The sequence below is a fragment of the Anopheles nili genome, chromosome 3, assembly GCF_943737925.1.
Source record: "Anopheles nili chromosome 3, idAnoNiliSN_F5_01, whole genome shotgun sequence".
NCBI classification, from domain to species: domain Eukaryota; kingdom Metazoa; phylum Arthropoda; class Insecta; order Diptera; family Culicidae; genus Anopheles; species Anopheles nili.
Genome location: NC_071292.1, coordinates 556,401 through 568,439, shown reverse-complemented (window position 1 = coordinate 568,439; position 12,039 = coordinate 556,401). Strand labels below are relative to the sequence as shown.

At 51.2% G+C, this 12,039-nt stretch overlaps 1 protein-coding gene across 1 annotated transcript; it reads left to right on the top strand.

Moving 5' to 3' along the window:
• The first annotated feature begins 7,676 nt into the window (after positions 1-7,676).
• On the top strand, positions 7,677-10,856 carry LOC128727456 (uncharacterized). The gene is given in 6 exon segments (XM_053821372.1): positions 7,677-8,217; positions 8,403-8,611; positions 8,690-8,825; positions 8,901-9,163; positions 9,260-9,392; positions 9,601-10,856. Coding segments are annotated over 6 exon segments (984 nt in total). The 5' UTR covers positions 7,677-8,081; the 3' UTR covers positions 9,708-10,856.
• The last annotated feature ends 1,183 nt before the right edge of the window (positions 10,857-12,039 follow it).

Genomic DNA, 12,039 nt, shown 5'->3' with positions numbered 1-12,039 from the left:
ATGAGGGCGACGTTCCAGCTCGTGACGTTCCGAACGGAATAGGTGGATTCTATTTTCGAAGCCGCCACTAGGCATGATGTCATCGACCTTCGGGACTGGTGGGGGTTGTGTTTTGCTGGTGGACCTCTAATTGAGACCTTGATCGATTCGCCCCGAAATCCAACTCATTTGCCGATGACATTTACCGCGCGCGCGGGCGAACAAATCATCCAAGTAGCCAATGTGACATGTTGCTATGGTTCCTTAGTGAGCGGATGTCCAAGAAAACGACGTGCACGCTAAGGGCGTTTCGAAATGTACGATGACCATATCCTTGTTCGATGACGCGCACGCAGTTTCCTGACCACCCCCGACGCGGGTGGATTATGTGTGCAGGGAAATCACAGCCTGTCGGTTCTGCTGGGAGTAACAAGAGGGAAGAAGAAGAAAAAAAAACGGGCATAATCGTAAAACTACAATGCACGAGAGTGTACAACAGCTCGCAGGGCAGCGCGGTCGTCCTCGAGACTCGCAACACGGGCGCACGAGCGGTGGAGTGTTGTTGCAATTAATTATTCACGTCTAAATGTTCAAAGCTGCCGATTTGCAATTCGTTATGTTTATTGCCGTTTCGGTGGAGGGTCTCTCGTGTTCGCCGGGCGGCTTCGTGGTATATCGACATCAACATTTCCTCCTGCTCACCACCACCCCACCCCCTTCCCAAGGGGCCAGGATGTCGGTTGAGACCACACGGCCGCAGCTAGCTACCCCTCGAAAGCATGCATGCATGTCTGCGCGCACATTCGCATGTCAAGGAAAGCAGTGCAAACAATTGAGAGCGTCGTGTAAACAGGCATATTTTCAATTACCCAGCCGGGTTCGGGCGGAATCCGAAAATTCTCCCCCGCCCGTAGCAAAAGCGTGGCAGGAGCAACAACGCAAAGAAAAGCAGCGTTATTTATGGCCGATTGCTAACTACACCGATTTGGAGACCGATCGGTAAATCAATAACCGCGAGGATGAGGCGTGCGTAATAAATATGGCTTGCGGAAGGCACACATCATGGTTAACGGCCGAAAAGTTGTGCCTTGCCTGTGTACGCACGATTACGAGGCCACACATTTTCCCCGTCGACTCTGGCTTTTCAGCCCTTTTCAACCCGGCGGAAGCAAATCGTGCAGGGCTTGATTGTGGCTTGAAGTAATCGCTGGGCCCCTTCGTGCGGCCAAGGAGCCGAAAACAAAGCAAAGTTTTTAAATTGGTGCTTCTAACGATCTCGAAGTGGGCGTAAGAGAAGAACACTCGCGAACACCGACAAGTTTGCACACAATGAAGCCTGAGAGTGCAGGAAGCTCGCTGTAGGCAGGCATTGTGATGAATTCGGTATTTTGGCTAGAAACCGGGACAACTCCCCGACTCATTCCGAGCAGCAGCAGCCATTCAGTGGCGATTTGCTGCCGTTAATCGAAAGCGATTAGCGATTGTATGCGCCCAGCCCTCTTAATGAGCCACGTATCAAGGGAGCGATGTTTAACGAAATGTCGCCACCGGGTTCAACCAGGCAAGGACCAGCAAGCAACCTAGCAGACCCCAACGCACCAATTAATCATTGATGCGTTGAGTTGGTGCGACGGCTTCAATTTGTTGCAACTCCGGAAGGCCGGCGACCCACGCCAACAATTGGAAGTGGTTGCGGTGTAATGTTTCACTTTCTTTTCAAACAAGCGGCGGTTTCTTCGCTTGCCCTTTTTTATTTTCGTTCGCATGAAATTTCGTGCGTTCCTCGGGGACAAAGAGCTGGTTTTTCAATTTAACCCGAGCCCGAGACCGCCACCGCTGGCTGCAGGGTGCTGTTTGGGAGATAAAAAATGACATCTGCAGCGCGTTGTTAAGTGGCGATGCGTTGCAGTGAGAATTGAGATGTGGGAGTAAGCAGTCATTTTGTCACTTGTTTGTTCCCATGAAGCGCAGGAAGGAACGTACGAAAAAAAAGAAGGCCCAAGAGCAACCGCGAGTACCGTGTGTACTTGGTGCATCAAGCAGGGCTTTCCTGCGAAGGGAAGAAAGCAAATTGCCTTCGACTCTCAGGCAATAATCGATGATGATTGAGTCGAGCGCACAATAAGATCAACTCCCAGCGCCTGGCCAGTGGCGATTGATGGCGTTTGCTTAGCAATAGAACGTGCGCATTAAACGCACGCATCCTTCGGTGGTGGGTGTCGCGTGGACATAATGTTAAGCGTTTTTGTCTGAACTGCAGGACAAAGCAGCTCTTCTTTCCAACGCACGTCGGACGACATGCCGGAATCGACATCCCACTCGAGAAACGACCAAGAGACATCATTCCGATGAAGAGCGCTCGAGGGCGACGTTTCGGTCGCCGCAAATGGAACTGCGTCAGTGAAATGCATTAGCCGTTATGGCGCGAATGATCGGGTTTAATGGTTTTACACTCTCGCTCTCTCGTTAAGTACTTTTCAGCACTCTCGAAAGATGCGCGCATAAAATTTGGGTTCCCGTTCCCGGCGCGTTAAAGGTTCGCGTGGAAACAACCAGTCCCAGAACCACCAGAACCGGGCCCTTATCGTGCGGCGTGTTTCTAGATGGGAAGGACAAAAAAGCAACAACATGGTTTTAGGGGAGAAAAAAAATTGTGTCAGTTTTACGGCGATACAAGAACGCCCTCTTGATCGTGCGTGCGATCGGTGATCAATACGTCAACACACGCACACACAGATGTGATGGTGGTTTCGCGAATGGTACGCGGGTTCTTACGCCATCGGAGACCCCGAAATATGTTTCCATTAACAAAAAATAACCTCCGAAAAACGCAGGTTCTTGATCGAGCCGCGTGGAGTTGCGTGGAGTTGTCGCGACGCCCGGTTATAATTGAAAACATATGGCAGGCAAAGATGGCGAAGCGCGAACTCGCGCGGTCGAAAAGCCATATCGGGAAGGGCGACATATGACGCGCCATTGGGAGCGTTGAATTTCATGGTCGTGCAGGCGATCGCTCACACCGAGTGACCCTTCTTTCTGGGCTGCGTTCGATCGAGAGGGGTTGCCCAAAATGCGAGCCAACAATTTTGTAATCGCACTCCGCGTGCGCATGAACGGCTCTCGAACAGGGTGGTTTGTAGACTGACGCGTCCAAGTGACGCGTCCATGGCAGCAGCAGGAAATCGCGTTCTGAGGAGAGCAGCAGATTATTAGTTTGTTGTGGGGCTGGGCACTTCGACGGGGCCTCCAGGCGTATGGGACGTCATTAATCACAGCAGGGTGCGTGTGCGAGCGTGCGTGCGTGATTTACGGCATGGCTGGCAATGCAACGGGTTGTGCGTTGTAAACAGCACCACCACCGAACACACAAATATGCTGCTGCTGCTGCTGCTGTACCGCTCGAGCATAAACACGGAAAACAAGCAGCGAAAATACAAAACAAATTTCTCCTCCACATCGTAAGGTGCGCCCCGGGTTTTTATAAGACATTACCATTCGATTGTTTATCTCGCGTGCTCCGGCGAGGATCGATTGGCAGTGGCAGTGGCGCAGTTTTGGACTCCGCGCATCGTCGGGGATAACATCGATCGCTCGCACACAGGGTCGACGATTCGGCGTGTTCGAGGCCCCCGTCAACGAATTGTGTAAATAGCCGTCCATTAAATGGCTTCTTCCTGGGGACGCGCTTCCTAGGAAGTGCAGCTGCAAATGTGGGTTATGCCACTCGGTCAGGGTGGAGGGTTTTTGGAAAACCGATTCCCTCGGTGCACGGGGAAACATAATCCCCGACCCCACGGATGCTCGGCTGGCTCGGTAACTGTCCGGTGGAACGGGACATGGTGGCGAACATCCACAAGGACACCACACTGTACACGCCCCCGTGTAGGGGTGAAAAGTGCAAGTCAGCTCGTTTGGCGCACCAGAGGCTTCCTCGTGCGGGACGAAAGCGAGAGAGCATAAATGGACATAAATGGCACCGTGGTGGATAGTCACTGGCGCGTGTATGACTCACTCACGGCGGGCTTCGGAAAATACGTTTTCCGTGCAGGGGATGGCGTGGCTGTGCGATTACTCACCGCATTTTCGCTGCAATATGAAGGTGAGAACAGCTGTTATTAGACGTGAACACAAACAACGCCGGGCCAACGTGTGGCCAGATAAGACAGGCTGCAACAAAGGAGGTTTGAGACCCCTTCGGTAGTTTCGGTGGGATCAGCTGGACACGCCAGCAATTTAATATGCAACGCTCCTTTTCTCCTTCGCGGGGCTCTTTCTTCCATATTAGTTCGCTCGAAACCGAAGCCACGGCGGCGATGATTCACGGGCATTAATTTTTTTCTCGCATCCCAGACCGCCCTGTCTCCTCCACCGACGGCTTTTATTACGTTCGTTACATTCGTTCTGTAACTGGAGCGACGAATGCGCCAAGAAGACGCCCGCAAACGGACATCGGATCAAATAATAATATTGCATTACGCCGCTCCGTGCCTGCAAAGCGCGCGCTGCAAAAAGGGGTTGTTGAACGAACGTTTGCATGAAAAAAGCTCCCCAATGACACACAGACACACACACACACACATGAGCTACTCGCAAAGGGCCATGAGGGCCGCGTAGCACTTCAGACGAAACAAAAGCGCTCATCCTAGTGTGCGCTCTTCTTTTGTCTCCAGTCACGTACATCAGCAATGCACTAACTAGGTGAAAAAGAGTTGTCTCCATCAGAATTACGTGACGTGCCGGTAGCGCCATGTCCTTTTTCATTGTTTCATTACCCGAGCCGCGGTCCGCTTTTGGCATTCCCTTTACCGTTCGTTACAGCCAGAAGATTTCAAAAAGTGTGCAAAGTAACCGACGGGTGCTGGGTGGCGGCTCAGTCCGGTGATTTGATTGCAGAAGTTTATCAACACCGCAGTCTCGCGCCCGGGCTACGGACGGCTTGGGACGTTTGTTTTTCTCGGAGAAGCATTTTCCACTTAACACGCCGCGGCACGATCGTCACGAATGGAGCATAACGCATCGCGCATAACCCGGCCAGAGATCCTTTCGTTCCGATTTGCCAAGTGAAACGACATGACGAACGAACGACGGCGAACGACCCCCGTCTAGGCACGCAGGAGCGTCGTTTTGCGAATGATTCAAATGTAGATTTGGCGCTTAGAAGTCCCGCGAAGGGGATGGGGATTTTTTGGACAAGGCTAATTGGCATCAATTTATTCGTTCGCTCGAGCCTTAATTGTTTAATTGAACTGGAAATGGGCTGCGCCAAGAAGCGATTCTGCGTATGGCGTCGTCTCCGAAGCGCTATCACCGATCACGACGCGCATCTTTTGGTGCATGGAATTAGATTCGCGTACCAGTGGCTGACAGATGCTTTTGCCAAGGAACAAGGACACACTATTGGGGATCGTGGCTCTACACAGGAGTTGGAGATCTCAGGCATACACTTTCGAAAGGCTTCATTTTTCATGGCTTTTGACAATGAAGCAATAATGGATTAATCAGTGACCCGTAGAGTCCGTGGACCTGCTTTAAGCCGGCCTGCCAATGTTGCGACAATGGTGCATTATCGCAGGGCTGTGTTTCGAACGCGTTACATGTTATCATAAATCACCCGTGTCTGATCGCTTTGAGGCGCACCCTCGGACGCCCCTAGGGGATGATGCGAGTGGCGTGGGCGGAGAGAAGGTGGAGCGTGCTTTTACTTTACTACCCCCCGATAAAGCCGATACGGTACGGGAGAGATGGGTTCGTTCGTTCTTTTTTTTTGAATTTTATTTCCATTTTGGAAAACTCTTCACTACTCCACGCTCACTACAGCGTTGCGTGATACATTCGCTATTTCCAGTTTTACGCATGGAGCGAAAGAAAGCGCGTTTGTAGAGGCAATATATTTAATCCTTCGTTGAACTGGAAAAATCGATTCCGATGCACTTGCATTTTTTATGCGCCCCCCTGCCACCCTCGGATAGTGCGCTAGGTGCGATGGTGTGCAGCGATGGGGTGCAATAAAAAAGAAAAAGCTGGAGGTGGAGGGTCTGCCAACGAAAAATGGTTTCATGCGGTTTTATGCTACACTATGGACGGTGCGCGATTGACGACGCAGTCGGGTGGCTGGCTGTGATGTACCATCTCCTCTGTGGCACCCCGAGTTGATTACCGAGCAGGTTGGATAATATTTGTGAAAATGCAGATAGATAGCGAGAACGCTAGTTCTAGTGCGGTGTAGCGCAGTGCCGCCATGAGCAGACGAAGAGGAGGGAGATAAAATAAACTATTTCGGAGATGGATCATAAATTTGATTTTTAATGCCAATCAAGTGAATGTTACGGTTTCGGGTTCGTGTGGGGTGTTCGCGAAGAGAAACAAATTCGGTGCAGCGCAGTAACGGGTTCTGTAGACCTATTGAACCAAAAGAAAAAAAAAGCTACAAGGGCTACAAACCCAAGCGGAAACGCAACCCTCACACATCGATGGATGGAAAAACGATAAATTTGTGGAAACAAAAATACAAACGCCCCATTCGTAGCCACACCTACGTTCACCTCGGGCTCCATCACCGTGGGACCATCTTCATTCACACCGAAGAGTGGCGCGTTTTCATGCCGGACCAAGCAGAACAACATCCGTTTGGTGTGTTCCGAAACGGTGGAACCATAAATGTCACAACGTCTTGATTGACTTCTTCGACCGGCGCGGCGCCGAGGAGTGGCCCTGGAGCGATGAGGGTTGCGATCGCTTAATTTATGATGATGAAGGCTTTGATTCGACTCCGCCCGCGACAACGATTGAGCGACCAAACGCATATAAAAAATGACCCCTTGGCTTGTGCGGGCGGGGCTTGGGATGAGGGGCATTTCGCTTTGCAACCGCGGCTTGCAAATAATAATGTTAATGGAGGTTGACGGTAACTGGCGTCGGAATCGGAAGGGCTAATTGATTGATAGAGCGCGCTCCGATCGCATTGTTACGGGGAGAACAACAAAACGCCGCGCTGCTGCAGCACATCCGTCCACCCACAACCACCCACACACGCTGAGAGCGATTGAGACCCTTAGTTGTTGGTGTTGCTGGCAACCCCCGAAGCACTCACTTTTCCCAGCGAGCGTGCGCAGGGCGCGTGCGCCACCCGAGAATAGAAATTTCTCCCGTTCGTCTCTGAAAATGCCCGTCCATTTCCAAATCGGATTGAAATGGCTCGGACTCCTTGACGAAGCCTGGACGGTGTGTGTTTTTGCTGGACACCTTTAGCTGCGTGCTTGAATGGGCAGTTCGTCATGGTGTTTTGGTGGAGTGTTTCCTTTTACGAGTACGAGTGAGCATCTCTGAGACTCGAGGGACATCCTCGAGGGTTTAGCTGATTCGGCGTAGCCCCAACTAAATGGGCACCGTACGCCTACCATCGGTAGCAGAAACGGAAGCGCGGTTGTAAACCGGACCACAATCGTGCGGCATTCCCGAGCACCAACGGCACAGAGGACGACAGAGCGAGTCGGTCGCGTTGGGTCTCGCAGTTCGTTAGTTACCAGCGTTGGGACAAAAGGCCCGCGTGTCCGTGCACGGCGGTTTGTGTGTGATTTTCGTGCGTGAACGAATCCGTGAGACTGCGGTCAGGCGCAACAACAAAAAAAAAAACAAACACCAAACGAGTGGGACGACGACTAGAAATTGCTGATTCCATTGTTCCTGCAGTGCAGCGCATGCATTTGCTGGTTGATGCACTTCGTGCCGCGAATTGTGATGTTTGCCTTCCAATGCCGATGATGAATGGTGCATAGCACTGTCAGCCAACTAACAAGTGAGCGATCTGTTCAAGTGATTGTCAATAATCGATTACTACTGGCGTACTATTGGACGTGAGGTCCTCCGAGTGCTTGTGCTTCGGAACGCAGCGAACATAGCCAAGAAAAATTGTAGCAAAAATTTTAAACGAACGAACGAGAGCGAGACACACGAATCAAGAGTGAGAGAGGGAGATAAAGAGCGAGAGAGAGAGAGAGAGTGCATGAGAAAGGAAGAAAGAGAGAGAAAGCGAAAGAGTGTGGGTGTTTATGAGGTTGGAAGAGTGGAGCTAGTGATCAATTAAAAAATGATACCATGGGCTTATGTTATGTGGATTACCGCTGATGAAACGATATGAGCACGTATGCGTACACTGCAGGTTGTTGGAAAATTAGAAAACAATGCACGAGATGTGGTGTTGGATAGTAATTTTGCAGTTCTTCTTCTTCTTGGCGGCAGGTAAGTGTCTGCGATAAGACGACATCCTTTTCGTGTCCCAGTGGATGTGCGTAATTAAAAAAAACGAAGATCAAACGGATGTGGCTGGCACAGATCAGTGCCCAGCACAGAAAGGACATTGTGTGATGATGCAGTTGTGTGGTATTAATTTCGTAATCTTAAACCTCCCTGTCGGTAACGGGAAGAATTCGCTTCAGGTATCATGCTGACGGAGGTGCGGGTGCCAAAGCATGCCATAAAGGGCCGTTCGGTGAGGTTGGAGTGTCACTACGACATGGAGGGTGAGGCGCTGTACTCGGTCAAGTGGTACAAGGATGGACACGAGTTCTATCGTTATGTGCCAAGAGACGTCCCACCCGGGACGGTTTTCCCCCAACCCGGTATCATTGTGGACGTGAGTAGAGATGACCATGGCCCTGGTTTAGCAGCGGAAGGTTGATTGTTTGCCCCCGATTCACTCTTGTGTCTGCAGCTGCAAAATTCGACCAGTGAGCAGGTGGAACTGGACCCGATCGATCTCTCCTCGACCGGCAAGTATCGATGCGAGGTGTCGGCCGAAGCGCCCTCCTTCCAGACGGTCTCGGACCACGGAGACATGCAGGTGGTTGGTGAGTAGAGTCCGCGAAACTGCACCGTTCCCTCGATTGTAACCTCCGGTGCGTGTTCCCCCTGCATCCGGCCAGTCCTGCCCGAGGAGGATCCGTACATCACGGGCGGAAAACCGCGCTACCAGGTCGGCGATATCGTGCAAGTCAACTGCACATCTGGCCGATCGAAACCCGCGGTTCAGCTTGCGTGGCGCATCAACGATGAGCCGGCGGACGGTTCGATGCTGAAGCGGTTCGAACCCATCGTGTCCGGACCGGACAAGCTGGAAACCTCCATACTGGGGCTGGAATTCCGTGCCAAGCCAAAACATTTCAAGCGAGGCGATATGAAGCTCAAGGTAGGAGCAGTTCCGGCGCGTCAGAAGCGCACGGTGTGGGACGGGGAGGGAAAGAAAAATGTCTAAAACATGCAAATTTCTCCCTCGCATTCGCAGTGCCTCGCCACAATCTCGACCGTGTACTGGAAGAGCAACGAGGAGAGTGCGGTGGGCGAAAAGATTCAAAAAGCGCCAATGCTCGAGTCCCGACGAGCCGTTTCGAGCGACACGCGAGCGGACCGGGTTCAAGGTAAGTACACGCGAAACACGCCGCAACGCGGTTCTTTATGGCGCAAATTTCGCGCCGTCTTTCGCCGGAAGGGCCTCTGGGCTCGGCCCGTATGGAAATGAACGCGAGGAACGCGCAACCGTGACAGTGTCCTTTTGTTTCCCTGTGTTTTTTTTTGTTTTTCACCTTTCTTTTTCTCGCTTCCTTGCGCGCGACGATCCCATTTCAGCGGCGAGCGGCGATGCATTGGCGAATAAATATTCATCGAGCCTGAATTTTACATTGCGCTGGCTGCTCCTGATGCTGCTGACCGCGACCGGCTGGCCGTTGGCCTAAATGCAACTTAATACGAACACGAGTCCGCGAGCACAATCCAAACAAATCGCTCTCTCTCTCTCTCTCGCTGTCTCGCTCTTCAACTATAACAATTTTATTATCATTCACTGTAATACATTCCGTCCCGAAACGGGTCGACCCTTTTCGACCCCGACACGTCTACCCCTTTCCCGGTGCTGACTCCGCCGCCCTGCGTTTGCGCCGGTTGCCAAAAATAAAAGCTGCCCAAAGCTGTCCCGAGTCCCCACAGCCGGAAAATTCCTCGCAATGAAGCGCGTGGGTGAAGGCGTTGCCTAAAATAACCGATAACCGAACGTATGGCGCTGGGCGGCCGATTTACGCGCTACGCGAAGATGATGCATATCACACGCCATTGTTCGATCCGCGACGGGCCAATTGACGGCGAATAAGATAATTCTCACTGTTCGTTCGGCGATGGAAGCCTCCTGTGTGAGACAGGCATGACGGGCCGAAGACCGGTTGGATGTCAGGCATAATGGATGAAGAAGGATGATGAAGCAGGAGAGAAAAAAAACGAATCATATCACTACGACACAATGAAGTAATATCTCGATGTGCTTTTTCACTGTTCTCCCAAAGAAAACATACTTAAAAAATTGAAACGAAACGAAAAAAAAACATACATTAAACATATCACCAGTGAATATTTGAACAACAGCAAAGAAAAACTTTTCACTCCGTTTATTCGTGGATAAGTGTGTCGCAAAATCGATTCGATATCTCTTGTATAAAACAAAACAAACAAAAAACCAAACCACGTGTACATATTGTAAAAGAATTCGACCGTAACGATTCTGGCAGGTCGGAATGTGCCCAAATTGTTGCTAATGTTTTTATTTCCCCCAAATAGTACGAGGATTTTAGATAACAAACGATAGCAAACGAAGCAAGAAATGAATTTATACACACCTACATGCACACACATACACGCGCACACACTCAACACTCAGATACAATAACTTGCGATAGCGGAGAAAGCGAAAGCAACTGCGTCCGAAACACGGTGCGGAGTGCGTTGAGTACTCTTTTAGACAATTGTTACTTATTCCATACGAGCCCGTATGAACAACGAGCAAGAAAGGACGAAGACGTGACTGAAGAATAAAGTAATTTTATCCATTATGATAATAACCATCAGCAGCTGGCTTTGTTGCGATTTTCTCCAATTTTCATCCGAAGGATCCGAAAAGGACACGGTGTGCTGAAAGGTGAGTAGAGAACGCCTCCACCCCCGAAGGTGTGACGACAGGAAGCACACAGGAAGTGTGTTTTATCGTTTCACTTTGGTCCGAAAACTAACGAACAGCGAAGGCCGCAATTAGGACGTGCGCGTGAAGACGAATGTATGAATGTATCCTTGTTCGAGGACCACCCGGACGTCCGTGTTATGAGGCATAGGGCCACAAAGATTCCGAGAAAGCACCCCCAGGCAATGGGTTTGTGCTAATAGTGTGTGTAACGGTGGCAAATTAATAAACGTCCGAGCTGATGTAACGCGTAATTGATGCCAAACTAATGGTGCTGTTGCGGGAAAATGATCTCGCCGTCCCTGTCTGCTAGCTGCCTCGCGTGCCGGCGAAAACCCAGAATCAGAAACCACGTGGCCGGGGGTGTCCGAGAATCCTTTGGGGTCCGGCTGGGAATTATCAATCAATTACTTTATTTGCCAAATAAATGTCAAATATCTTTCACATCGTTCTACCGCTGTTTCCGTGACGACACCACGAAGTGTGCCATGGATTCGTGCCGGGTGACATTCGTTCTATTCTCACCGGTTTGCGTGCGAGACCGGATGCTGCAGGAAGTAAAAATAGGACGGCCTTTTGGACAGGGGAGAGGGAGGCGGTGTGGACAGGAAGAGAACACTCCCTCGTCGATCCTTCTTCCACTTTCCAAGCCACACGCACACGCACCGGTGAGCGAATGGTGTTGGAAATGGTGTCCGGCGGCGTCGGCGGTGTTGGCAGCGTGACACAGGTCCGACAACAAGGACAAAGCAAAAATGAACGAAAGAGCAGCAAATAATGTCATTTTATTTATGTGGTGACTTTGCGGCAGCGGCAGCAGAAAGTCATACTCGAAGGTGGGATAAATATCGGGGGCCCTCGCAGTTCGCCCATCCGCCTCCAGGACACGGTGGTAAAAGGCGTGCCTAGGAAGTGGCCCCAGGCTGGCGTCCTCTTGTGTCCCATTACTGGGCTTCGCGAGCGAGCGTGAGTGTGTGTGTGTGTGTTGATACGCGAACACGCCGTGCGAGAGTGAGCGAGGGGGAAAGAGCCTCGTGCGCACCGTTGTTTCTTCATTGTGTCCC